We start from the raw sequence: 13,083 nt of genomic DNA, 5'->3' as shown, positions 1-13,083 counted from the left end.
CCTTGAGTGCCAGGCAATAATCTGGAAGAATAATAAAGAAACATACATAGAGCAAGGCAAAAGCACGGTACTCGGCATTTTATACGCATTACATTTCTGATTCCTCAAAGTCACCCTCTGAAGTTGATGCTGTGAGATCCCATTTTACAGATAAGAAAACCGAGGCCCAGAAAGGGTAAGTAATTTGCCCAAGGTTACGTAACTCATGTAACCTCAGGAATTAGTATAAGCGAGCACTGAGTGCCTCCTGTTACGTAGGATTTGTGCTGACTTCCTTATCCTAACACAAATCCTCTGAGGTGAGTAAGATCATCTCTAGGGCCACAGCTCTGGCTTATGTCAGAGTCTGAAGCCAGAAACCGCCAAGAAAATGATGGGTGTTGAGATCAGATTGGATGTGTCTACATGGATCCCTCCCTTAGGGATCATTTCCCTCAGGCAGCTTGTGTGACAGGCACCTCAGGGGTCTCGCCATCCGAGGTCTAATTCCAGCTCTTCCCCTTACCGGTTGTATGTGGCCTTGACCCAGATTGATACCTCTCACTTTCCTGGCCAGATAAATGGAGATGACGTGCCTGTCTTAGGAGTTAAGGAGGACTCACCGTCCCCGGTTGGAAGCTGTTATGAGGGGAGCCACAACCCCTCACACCCCAATAACAGAAGCCCAGAAGAGCCACAGTCCACCTCTCTGGCTTTGGCTGCCCACCAGGGTTTTAAGTCCACAGTGGTAACCAGCTCTCTGAGACACTGTGGCAAAAGTGCCCAACCGTCAGACCTAGGGCTCTTGGAGTCTTGTTCCCTTGGCAACAAGTCTCACCATGGAGACCACAGGCCCATCCTTGCCCTCCCGGCAAGCTCCCTCTCCACAGACCTTTCCTGTTCAGTACCTAGTCCGAGGAGAAGTGTAGGAACTGAGGAAAGCTCCAAGGAGGCCCCTTCTCAGGGTGAGGAGTTTGAGGCACAGCCAGCAGGAGAGGCGAAAGGAACTCCCATTCTTGTGTCCACTCTATGCCCGGCAAGGTTCTGAGGAGTCTACATACCGTGTCTTTTAGGTTAAAAGCCCAGCACTTTTACATAGTGGAGACCAAGGCTCAAGGAGACAAAACGGACCAGCCCAAAGTCTCACAGCTGGTCAGTGTTGGAGCTGACACTTGCATCCAGGGTGTCTGACCCAGGACCCCTTGTTTCCTCTGCAACTCCCTACCCACACTGTGAGTCACCACGGCTACGAACTGGGGAGGGTCAGATGGTTGCGTGAATCCCCTCCACCCTGGTTGTCGCATGAGTAGCAGCCAGCAGCCCTTTGAGGCCTGGGCCGGGCCCTGCGGCAGCAGAGGAACTGCACTATTTTAAGCCAGGGCCAGCAGGCCCCATGTGGGCACAGGGAGGGTGGCCTCGGGCCCTTGGCCAGCTTCCCGGAAGTCACCATGGCCTCCCTCCTCTCCCCTGAACAGCTTTCTGAGGCAGTCACTTCCCAACAAACAGGAAGGAGGCCCTCAGGCCAGGAGACCTCCAGCCCCAGCTTCCTTCTCCTACCCACCCCCCCATCTTCTCTACATGGGGGAGCCCACCAGCTAGCTACGTGCCGTTATCTGGACTGACTCTTAGCAGGTGGGTGGCAGGGGGTCTGGACTTCTGCTTGGGCTGCCCCAGTTCACCCATTGTGAGTCTAGGGCCTCCACTTGCCCAGGCCCTTTGCCCCCTTGCCTACAGCCTTATTTCTCATATCCATTCTCATTGAAGCTGGCCACTGTGAGCCAGAGAGCAGAGCAGAGGTATCCCCAGACTGGTCCGACTCCAGGACCCTAGAGAAAGACAGACTAAGAGACTGAAACAGAAACAAACTGGGACATTGCCAGAGAAAGATTGAGGCAAAAACAGTGATAGACACAGATTAATCATGGCAGAGACAAAATTAGAGAGATGCTCAGAGACAAAAGCCGAGAGAAGCAAAGAGACAGCTGCAAAGGTCTGGGGCCAAGAGGGCAGCAGAATGGCTCTGAGTGGTTTGCTCCCGACCACCCCCCAAGTACAGGCCCTGTCTCAGGGCTGTGGGGGGCCCACCGGCTGCGCGGCTGAAGAGGAATGTGGGGAGCAAGGCTGGGTCACCCCTTGAGGGCCAAGCGTGTGCACTGTGAGATAAACTACTCCAGGAAGGGGGCCCCAGCTGCGGCTGCACGCTCCAGGAGCATGGCGGAGAGGCCCAGGCCCAAGGCTGAAGCCCCAGCCCTGTCAGACACCAAGCCCCTGCACCTCCTCCAGAGGATCTCTGCCAGGCCTCAGATTCTAGAAGGTCCCAGGTTCCTCAGCCCAGCCCTTAAGGGCATGCAGATTAGGTGAGCATCCCATTTGTAGACCTGGAAACCCTGCCAGCCATAGAGCCTCACCTCTCCAGCTCCAGCCGTGGTCCTGGCTCAGGCGAGGGGGTGACCAGGCAGAGCAGGGACTCGTGCAGAGGAGTGCAGCGGAGGGGGTGGCTGTGCACAGGCCGCTGAGTTGTCCCCATGCAGCTTTGTGCACTCATGTGCGCCAGTGTGGGTCTGTGTGCGTTATCCATGTGCTTCCAGACACGTGGGCGTTTGTACACATGTATGCATCCACGTGCTGCCAGGAGTCCTACTCTGCCTCCACTAGCCCCTGCCCTCAGACTAGAGACGTAGCCCCCGGAGGCACGTGGTGTCTCCCACCCCCACCAGGTGGCCCAGTCCAGAGAACCAGGAGAAGAGCAAGCAGGTCTACTGCCGTCCCCCTACCCCCCTCCCCACACCGCAGCTGAGGCTCCCGCCGGTCACGGCCTTGACCTGGCACTACGGACTTCTCTGACATTGGCATCGGATCTGAACATCTGGCAGCAGGCTGATAAGGGGTGCAGCGGAAACAGCCTCCGCTGCTGCCAGCAGCCCCACCCCCTCCTGCCCTGCGAGGGGTCTCCACATCCACACTCCCCCTGCCTGCATCTCCCGGCCTGGCCCCTCTCTTGTCTCATTCCCTGCCTCAGTCTCCCTCTCCCCCATTGCCACTTTGTCTCTCTCTCTCTCTCTCTCTCTGAATTGCTCTCATTCTTTCCACCTCTCTCCCCTTCCTCTGTCCTGTTCTTTCTTTCTCTCTCTCCCTGTCCCTCTCCCTTTCCCTTTCCCTCTCTCTCTTTCTCTATTTCTGGGTCTGTTATGCTGTCAATGTCTCCTCTTCTGCCTTGTTTCTCTATGGGTTCTTTCTTTGTCTTTCTACACTGTGCCCCAACCCCAGCCTGATGATTCTCTCTCTCTCCTCTCCATTTCAGTTTCTAGGTCTCTAGTTTGTTTGTTCCTTGTTCCACCGCCAGGAAATAGGCCTGGCACTTTGGGAAAGTCCCCACTTAGAAGAGAGACCCTGGGCTTTGTTTGCTTGGGGAGGGAGGGAGGGGAGCCTGGGTCAGAACTACACCCCTTCTCCTTCCCCTCTGGGTGGGTCTCATGGCCTGGGACCACCTGGGCTGGAGCTTGAAGTAAAGGACAAATAATAGGCCACCCAGGGGCTCTGGCAGAGCAGAGAGGATTCTCACTCTGCAAGCCCGCTGTGTGGATTCAAATCCTAGTTCCATCAACACCCTTGCTTTGTGACTTTGGGAACACACCTCGTCTCCCTGAACCTGAGTTTCTTCATCTCTCAAATGCTGCTCATGGAAGGTGAGGAGAAAATACTGCTTAGCTCCCAGGATGGTGGAGGCTGACCACAGGTGTGGAATAGAGGGGACCCAGCACATAGGCACTTCCGTGTCAGGGCCTTGCCATTCCCTGCCAGCCTCACCCAGTAAGGGTGAGGGCAGAGGAGGGGCTGTGCAGAGGAAGGGGATGCCCATAAACATATCCAGGGCAATCAGAGGAGAGGAGCTCCCAGCCTGAGTGGCAGAAAGCTTCCGCTGACTGCCTAGGGACAGGAGGGGGAGACAGCAGAACTCTCCCTCCCACCCCCCGCCGGCAGCATGTGGAGCCTGTGGGGCCTTTGGTGCCCTGTAAGTAGTCATTCAACAAATGCTCACAGATGCTTGCTTGCTCTGTGCTGGCTGCTGTGGCCCCAGAGATAAATCAGCCCTGAGCCTTTCCTTGAGGGTTCCCCAGGCCGGGGTGAGTCACCCTATCACAGAAGGGCAAACAGTGTTCAGGATGATGGTGCAATCTCAGACTCAACACAGAAAGGGCCCCTGAGGACTGACCGGCCAGGCCTTCGGCTTACTGCTTGTTTGTGTTTTGCTAACACTTACTGAGCACACATGACATGCCAGGCAGCCACTGAGCATGTCACATGTATTGTCTCATTTTGTCCCCATTTTATGGAGAGAATGTGAGGCTCAGACAGAGAAGTGATTGGTCCCAGGTCACACAGCTGGGAAATGGCAGAACCCGGATTTAAGCCAGAGTCTCCACCACGAATCCCTCAGCAGTTCTACTCAGGGCCCAGAGGCTCACCAGGAGACTGACAAAGCCAGGCTAGTTCTTTCCATGACACCACAGTGTTGAAAGACCCTGTTTTGTCCTGTTATGAGAAGGCAGTGAAAGTGGACCTCATTTCATGGTCTCCCATCAAACGACATGCAAAGGACCATGGTTGTTTGTTGTTCCATGTATGTGACATGTTGGTGATGATAAGGTGGTTGCTGGGATATTTCTTTCTTAAATTCAGAGGATTGAATGGTATCAATCCAGAAACAAAATCATTACATCGAAATGGGGAGACAATGGGGCGCCCTTGATTTCTGCTCAGGTCATGATCTCATGGTTCGTGAGTTCGAGTCCCACGTCAGGCTCTGTGCTGACAGTGCAGAACCTGCTTGGGATTCTCTCTGCCTCTCTCTCTCTTCCCTACCCCTGCTCACTCTGTCCCTCAAAATAAATAAATAAACTTAAAAAAAAATGGGGAGACTAGTTAGGTTCGGTCATATGCAAGAGAAGTATATCTTATAAGATGAATTTTTTCGGTGGATGAAGAAGGCATAATTATGAGGTCATGCATGTTGAGAAGTAAGTGATATGTTATGTCATAGGTAGAAATTAGAATTTAAATATAGTAGAATTAGACTATAGTAGTCCCAGGGTGCCTGGGTTGCTTAGCTGGTTAAGCCTCTGACTTAATCTCAGCTCAGGTCTTGATCTCAGGGTCGTGAGTTCAAGCCCTGCATTGGGCTCTGCGCTGGGCATGAAGGGCTATTAAAAAAAAAAAAAAAGAACATAGTAGTCCCCCGTAGCTGCAGAGGATACATTCCAAGACCCCCTCTGGATGGCTGAAACCATGGATAGTACTGAACCCTGAATACACTATGCTTTTTCCTATACATACATACCTATGACAGAGTTTAATTTATAACTTAGGCACAGTAACAATAACTAATAATAAAATGGAACAATTATAATAATATCCTATATATCCTACCTATAATAATAAAAGTTATGTGCATGTGGTCTCTCTCAAAATATCTTGTACTGTACTCCTCCTTCTTGTGAGGTGATAAAGTGCCCGCGTGATGAGAAGTGAGGGGAATGATGGAGGCACTGTGACAAGGCGTTAGGCCACTATGTGTTGACCTTCTAACGACACGTCACAAAGAGGATCATCTACTCCCTGACCCTGGTTGACCACAGGTAGCTGAAACAGTGGAAGGCAAAACCACGGATAAGTGGGGACTACTGTATACTTTAATTGGTAGAATCAATTAGTTATGACCGTCAGGAAGATTTTTGTCTTGTATGTACTTTCACAAAGCGAAAGTGTGTTCAGTGGCCCAATGAGGAAGACACACTAGGTTTTAAATAGAGTTGACTTCAGTTATCCAGAAAATCCCTGTTCCTCCCAAGCCAGATAAGTGAGGTGCTGTGTGATTGGCCTCCTTCCTCAAATGAAGGGGTGTGGTGAGGGTTTTCAACAATGATTGCCCCATGGACACCTGTGCCCTGCCCCAACCCCCAGGACCAATGTCTATGAGGTAAATCCTCCAAGAACTGAGACTTCTTCCCTTTTCTTCCCTTTTATCCAGTGCCTGGCATCTAGTGTGCACTCAGTGAATGTGAGGTGAATGAAGGAATGCACAAAAGAGGGTGTCAGGCAGCAGAAGGGTGCAGAACAGAGCACTTTGGGCCCTATGGGACCAGGACAGTTCAGGACCTGTCTGGACCTGGAGGTTGGACAGGGACATCCCTGGCTGCGTGGGGAGGCCCGGCCTGCTAGACAAAACCCCCTGCCCTCTGCCCTGCCCTATCCTGCCCTATCCTAGCTACCCACTTGGCCCAATCCTGGCCTAGCTAACCACCTGGCCCTGAATACACTAATACAGTCCAGCCTCAGCTTCCCCAGCTAGCAGCCCCCAGCAGATGGTGACATTCAGGAAAGCCAACATGGAACGCACCCGGGAGGTGTTTAGTCAGCTCACCTGATTGCCTTCCATTCCCCTCTTCCTCTCTTCACCTTCCGGAAGAGTAAAAAGATCAAGCCAAAGCAGCAGGGCCACCTGGTCAAGTCATCCATGCCCCTGCCTCCACTCCAGGATGACCTGACTCCACTCCCATGTCTGGGCCAGGCCGGACCCTGCCGGGCCAGGCCCCAGGGAGGTAGCCATTCAAGGGGAGAGAGGCCAGGCTGCAGGCCTGGTGGGGGAGCCGCCCATAAATCAGGCCCCACTCCCACCCAGTCGCTAACAAGCGGGGCTGCCTACCCGCCTACATGGGGTCCCTGCCTCTGGGCTCCCACAGCGGCCTGGAACAGCCAGCTGGCCAAGGCCTCCAGAGTGCCTTGGCCTCCACCCCCACCACGGCCCCCAGATAGATAGGGGTATTTTTTTTTTCTTTTAGGAGAAGAAAAAAAAATAGACCTAAATGAAGAGAAACACCAACAAAGAAGGAGAGAGGCCTGCAGAGTCACGTGGGGGCAGAGACCAATTGGGCCTCCGGTGCCCCCCCGCCCAGGGCGGGGAGGAGGAGGACGGACGGACAGGGCCAGCCTACTGTCCGCCTGCCGCCCGCCGTGGCGTGAAGGAGTTCCTGTGTGCCCACGGTCACCGCTGCCCCACCTGGGCTGCCGGAGTCTTCCCTCGGACCCCTGGTGCCCGCTGTCCACCCTCATCCGGCCTGAGAGCTCGCCTTCCGCTCCGTAAGTGAGGGCCTGGGCCCAGGCCTCTAATGGCCAGCCTCCCTCCTCAGTGCCTCCCTGCGGCCTGGGCCGGCCACTGCCTGCTCTGCTGAGTGACTGGTGCCCGCAGCTCTGGGTAGGGAAAGGGCCAGAGATTGCCCCAAACCTGCCCTCCCATCATGCTACCCCCTCTTCTTCCCCGGGCAGCTAATGGGAGGAGCTAGTAGGCCTGTGGGGACAGGCCCTATGGGCGTCTGCGGTGTCCCGCTGTCTACTGGTGGCCGAGCGTTCACAGCGCTGTGTTGGCCCAAGCCTAGCAGTCTGCGAACGTGTCCATGTTCCCTGGGCCTGTCTCTGGGTCTCTGCGTCTCCCTGCCTGTGTATTTGTGTGTCTCTCTGGATTTGCGTGTCTGTCTCCAACACACTTCTGTCTGTCAGTCCCTGTTCTGTGGCCCGTCCAGATCAATGTGTGCTTCCCTGGGTAGGTGGGTGAGGGGCTGTGAGTCCCCACATGTTGAGCTGGCACCTGGGGCCGTGAGGGGTGGGTGCAGTGCTGCCTCGTTCAACCTCAGGGCTCCCAACCTGTGATAGTGTGACCTCTGGGGAGGGGGGGAAGGTGAAGGGAGAGGAGGAGAACCGCCTCTGAGCCCAGCTCCCTAGACCACTGGGTCCCCCAGCCCAGACTTGTGCTTACACTGCCTGGGTCTTCTTCAACGATGTCCAGGAGACCCTAGCCTTTCCCCTCCATACCCTCCACTGCCCACTCCTATTTGCCACTTTCTGAGGGTCCCTCCCTGATGGAGCTCAGGGCACCTCCAGCGCCTGCAGCCGCTAGTGTTTCTCAGGGGTCAGATGTGGGGACTCTGCAGCTAAACCCCAGCGGCTGTCCTTCCTCAGCAAGATTCATCCGTGGCATCTCACAGAAACCACAGAACCCCTTCTGTAGGGCCAAATGTTTCCATTTTACATGAGGAGAAACTGAGGCTCAGAGAAGCAAAGGAACCTGGCCGAGTTTGCACAGCAAGTGGGCTGGCTACCCATTCCGTCCTTAATTCCACGGGGTGAAAGACTGAGGAATGGTCTGCGCTGGGTCTCTAGCCCGCGGGACCAAGGTGCCAACTCCAACCCAAGCCGGGTGGTGGGGGCGGCTCGGGTCAGGGTCCCAGACAAAGTCAGTCGAGGCCAAGGGCCAGAGCCTTCAGATCGGTTGCATCGCTGTGGGTACATAATTGTGGTTTCCCGCACCACCCCCCCACACACACCCCTTGAAGACCCGGCATTTTGGCCTTGCTGATCTCAACACTTGTCTCCGAAGGGGGCAGGGGCAACATGAGAGGTGGTGCCTTTCTCTGGTAAATGAGTAATGGGGTAGACTTTCCCCACTCAGAGCAAGTGCTCAGCCTCGTGCAGCCCAGGGACCCCTTTGTCCCCGGGGATGCCGGGCACTTCCTTACCCCCTCCCCCAGCCCAGGTAAAAGGCTCAGAATGGGATGGGGGAGGCGTTCCTCTATTCTCCTAGCTCCCGCGCCCCGGTGGCTTGGGTCCTCGCCAGACCTCGGAAGATTCCCATTTCTGGCAGAGCAAACTGAGGCCCACGGAGGAGAGAGGGCGTGCCGCAGGTCTCCCAGCTGGATACTACTAAACGCTGCCGCAGTGCTAAGGCTTGCGTTTTGCCAACACCACTTCGGTTCATCCGCATGCCCACTCTTACGGAAGTCCAGTCGTCATTACCACTTCGCAGATAAGGAAACTGAGGACCAGTGTGTGTGTGTGTGTGTGTGTGTGTGTGTGTGTGTGTGTAGATTTGCCTAAGTCTCCAGTGAGGAAATATGGCATGGCCAGGGCGATACCGGGTTTCTAGCCTTGAACCCGTGCCTTGGCCACGGACCCCCACGTTCGCCCTTACCCACTTCGATGCTGCAAAACGACCAGCGCCCCCAGCGTGGTCCTTGCCACGACTAAACTGGATTCGCAAACAGAGGCTCGCCTCCTGGGTGTCTCGAGGCTCCCCGGCGCTCAGCACCTGCCCGGATTCCGAGGCGCCCGGGCTGGGAATGGGGGGCCGAGAGGGTGAGGGTAAAGGCGCTAGCCAGGAGGCTAGGTGGCGGGGGAGGGCGCGGGCCGGGCCTCCGCCCCCGGATACCGCACGCACTGATATAGAGGGGCCGGCCCCTGGCCCCTGCGAGGCGGGTTCGCGCAGCGCGCATTGGCGGCGGAGGGGCCCGGGTCCCAGGTGCGGCCCGGGAGGCGGCGGGGGGCGGGGAGGCAGGGTGGTGGTAGGGGGGGGCGCCGAGGCCCCGCGCCCCCGCCTCCCCGCCCCCGGCCCGATCGGCCGTCATCGCGGGCAGGCGGCGCTGCGCCCGGGTGCGGCTCATCGCCGGCGGCGGCGCGGCCAGGAGGTGCGGGGCTCCGCGCGGGCGGGACGCGGGGCGCTGCTGCTCGCAGGAGCCGCCAGGTGGGCGCCGGGCGGGCCGAGGCCGCCGTCGCGCCCCTTCTCGCTTCCTGGGCCCCGGCTCCGCGCACTTCCCTCCTTGGGACTTCGACTCTCCGCCCGAGGTCGCTCCCCCGCCTTGGGCTCGGTCCCCCCAGAGCCCGGGAGGTCTCCGCCCGAGGTCTCGCGCCCGGCCTGCGACTCCACGCCCGGCGTCTCGGCTGCGCCCTCCCTCCGCCCGACGTCTCGGCCTCGGCGGCACGGGCTGCGCCTCCCGTTGCCGTCGCTGCCGCGGGCTTTGTCTCTCTCCCGGCCCGGGGGCCCCCGGCGGCTCGGCGCTTTCGGGCTCTCAGTCCCGGCGCCGTCGTTCTCCGCCTCTCCCGGCGCGAGCCCCTGGCGGGGTCCGACCCTGCGGGGCCACGCCTCGGAGCTCGGGCTCCCGGCTCCCGCCGCGTTCCGCGCGTCTTCCCGTCCCCGGCCCCCTTGCTGGGCGCCTCCGTCTCTCCAGGTTTTCTCTCGGTGTCTCTGTCGCCCCTCTCTGCCTTCTTCTCTCCCGGTTTCTCTTGCCTCTCGGTGTCTCGGGCTGTCTCTCGTCTACCGCTGTGTCTCTGGCTCTGCATCTGCCTTTCCCAGGTTTTCTCTTGGGCCTCTGTCTCTCGGTGTCTTTGATCTCTCTCTCTCTCTCTCTCTCTCTCTTTCGTTCTCTCTCTAGCTCCCTATCTCTCTGTCTGTCTCGTCTCCCCCTGGTTTTCTCCGCTCGGCATCAGTGTGTCTGTCAGTCTCGGGTTTTCGTTGTCTCTGTCGCCCCAGGGTGCTCGCTCCGTTAGGCAGCGTCGGTCGGTATCTCTCGCTTTCGCTCTGCCCATCTCTCTGTCTCCCTGGGACTCTGTCTCTGCCTCCTTCGTCCCTGTCCGATTCCCCAGGACACTCCGGCCCCACTCTGGCCGGGTTCATTGGTGTCTCCCTCGCGGCCGAGCCCATCTCGTTTTCTCAGAATCGGGGTTTTGTTCTCAAACGAACGAATCCGGATCCAAGCGCACCGAATCCGAGGGTCCCCGATCGGGCGCCACGCAGACCACGCCGGGAGGGCCCCTGGCCCGGGCGGGGGGCGGGGGGGGGACGCGGGGCAGGAACGCTGGGACACGGTCGGTAAAGGCCGAGCAGGGGCCGCCCCGGCCACATCCCACTGCGGGCTGCTCAGGGCGCTCCGATGGGTGGCCTGCCACGAGCGGCCTTGACCCCCGCGCGCTAATGGGGGACAGCGCCGTGGGGGCTCCGGGCCCCCGGCCCCCAGGTCTGCCGCGCTGCGGGTCGCGTCCCGCCCGCGGTGATCCCCTCCTTCCTCCGCAGGCGGACGCCGCGGGCATGGACTATTCGTACGACGAGGACCTGGATGAGCTGTGCCCCGTGTGTGGGGACAAGGTGTCCGGCTACCACTACGGGCTGCTCACATGCGAGAGCTGCAAGGTGAGCGGGCGGCGGACTGCGGGCCGGCAGGGCTAGCTAGGCGCGCGGACGGCGGGCGAGCCGGTGGGACGCGGGGGGGGGGGGGGGGGCAGGCCCTGCCGGGCGGTACAGAAGGAATCGGGCCCCGGGGAGGGGACGCGCGGCCTGCCCGCCTCCCGCGCTGACTCCGCTCTCCCCAAGGGCTTCTTCAAGCGCACGGTGCAGAACAACAAGCACTACACGTGCACCGAGAGCCAGAGCTGCAAGATCGACAAGACGCAGCGCAAGCGCTGTCCCTTCTGCCGCTTCCAGAAGTGCCTGACGGTGGGGATGCGCCTGGAAGGTGCGCGCGCCGCGCTGCGGGCCTCCGACCGCTGACCTCGCTGTCTGTGGGTGCGGGTGGTAGGAGCGGTGAGAGGAGGGCACGAGTGGCCTTCTTAAAGTTTCCGGAGCTGGCCGGTGGCCCCTCACTGTGACGCTAGAGCCCGATCTCTGCTGGGGAGGGGTGAGAAGTGGCCGGCTCTGTCTGGCGAGGAGATATAGAGAGGCTCAGGCCCTCTCTGCAGCCTCTGAGAGCCGGGGCAGCACAGGGCAGCGCCTCGCAGAGCTCCTCTTCTGCAATGAGACCTACAACACCCCCACTGAGCCCCCAACAGCAGCGACAGCCAAGGTGACCAACGCCTTTACCAGAGTTCAAGTCCCAGTGCCTCCACTCACAGGCTGAGGGACACTGGGCAAGTTCCTTAACCTCTCTGAGCTGCAGATACCCCATCTGAACACTAGAGCTGATAGTAGTGTCTTCCTCCTAGAGTCAGTGTGAGGGAAAGGTACGGAAAAGCCAGCACGTAGTAAATGCTATTGTTATTGTTATTGTTATTGTTGTTGTTGTTATTGTTATTACTATTATCATTATCATCGTCATCACTTAGGTTACTATCTGTCCATCATCAGGCTTCACGCAGCCAGCCCACCCAAAAGGTTCACTCAGGCCATTCACTTGGTGGATGAGAGTCCTTCCACCATGTTCTTGGGTGGGCCCTGAGAGGTTGAGGGAAAGGGGAACAATTGGTCCCACAGGACCCAGGCCCATCCTTCCCTTCCCAACCCCTTCCTCCCGGCTCTCAGTCCAGAGGGGAGGAAAAACGCTTCGGCAGGAAGAACTCAAACTTTCTGAGGGTGGACACTTGTAGGCTTCCACCCTGCTGGCCCCAGCCGGGCTGTGCGCCGAGCAGACAGCTGTTGGCTAAAGTTTTTAAACAACGTGGAAGCCCCTAGTGGCCCTGAGAGCCGCTGACCACACGTCCTGCCACCTAGAGGAAGTACTCCTAGATGTGAGGGGGATGTCCCGACGTCCCCAGCTCCAGGTCCTCACTGGTCAGGAGAGCTCATTGCTGCAAGTAGCAGAACCACCCTGACGGAGCCTGAGGGAGCAGAGCTGGGCTGTGCACCCCCGTGGCAGGACGATTGGCTGAGCGGACCCCCAAGACACCTCCCTTGCTGAGCACCGCCCTCTGCCTCCTACTGTCTCCCTTCTCCCAGGGCCCAGGGTGGGGTCCTGTCTGAGCAGGGGCTGGGGCCACACTGCAGCTGCAGAGATGCACCTGTTGGGTCTGGCTGGTGACACATTCTTGGCCAGACGGAGGGACATCTGGTCAGCCGGGGAGGTCCCTTCTCCCAGCACAGAGCCCTGGCCAGCCCTAAACTCAGCTTCATACTTGAAGGCAGTGGGGGAAGGCAGAGTCATTTTGCAGTAGGGGTTTGCCAGAGACAGGCGGTCAGAGTCCAGGAGCAGCTGGATCCTGGAGACTGGACTGGATGCTGTGAATAAAGCTGACTAGGGTCTCCTTCCTGTTACCTACCATCTCTCGGCTCAGCCTTGTGCTAGGCCCCTGAACCCACTCTTGAGTCGCCAGCAACTCTCCGTTTGAGTCACGTGGCCCGATACCACTCAGAAGGATGAGGGTGGGCAAGAGGCAGCACATCTGGGCCAAGGATAGTGAATTCTGCCTGGATGAATCCAGGAACACTTCTGGAGGTTGTGACCCTGGGGGCTGGGTGTTTGACAGGCATGAGAGAAGGAAAGGGTTTGAGGCAGAAGGAATATCAAAGGC

At 58.3% G+C, this 13,083-nt stretch overlaps 1 protein-coding gene across 2 annotated transcripts in view; it reads left to right on the top strand.

Annotated features, from left to right (window-relative positions):
* The first annotated feature begins 6,824 nt into the window (after positions 1-6,824).
* NR5A1 (nuclear receptor subfamily 5 group A member 1) overlaps positions 6,825-13,083 on the top strand; it is a 25,526-nt gene continuing 19,267 nt past the window's right edge. The window contains exons 1-3 of one of the 2 annotated variants that reach the window (XM_049637628.1): positions 6,825-7,116; positions 10,877-10,993; positions 11,174-11,315. In XM_049637628.1, the coding sequence (XP_049493585.1) occupies positions 10,892-10,993; positions 11,174-11,315 (244 nt within the window). In that variant the 5' untranslated portion in view covers positions 6,825-7,116; positions 10,877-10,891. Of the gene's footprint in view, positions 7,117-9,264; positions 9,495-10,876; positions 10,994-11,173; positions 11,316-13,083 lie in introns of those variants that run through there. The other variant, XM_049637639.1, reaches the window with a different exon arrangement.

The sequence above is a fragment of the Panthera uncia genome, chromosome D4 (assembly GCF_023721935.1).
Source record: "Panthera uncia isolate 11264 chromosome D4, Puncia_PCG_1.0, whole genome shotgun sequence".
Classification (NCBI taxonomy): Eukaryota; Metazoa; Chordata; class Mammalia; order Carnivora; family Felidae; genus Panthera; species Panthera uncia.
This window is presented reverse-complemented; position numbering and strand designations above follow the sequence as displayed.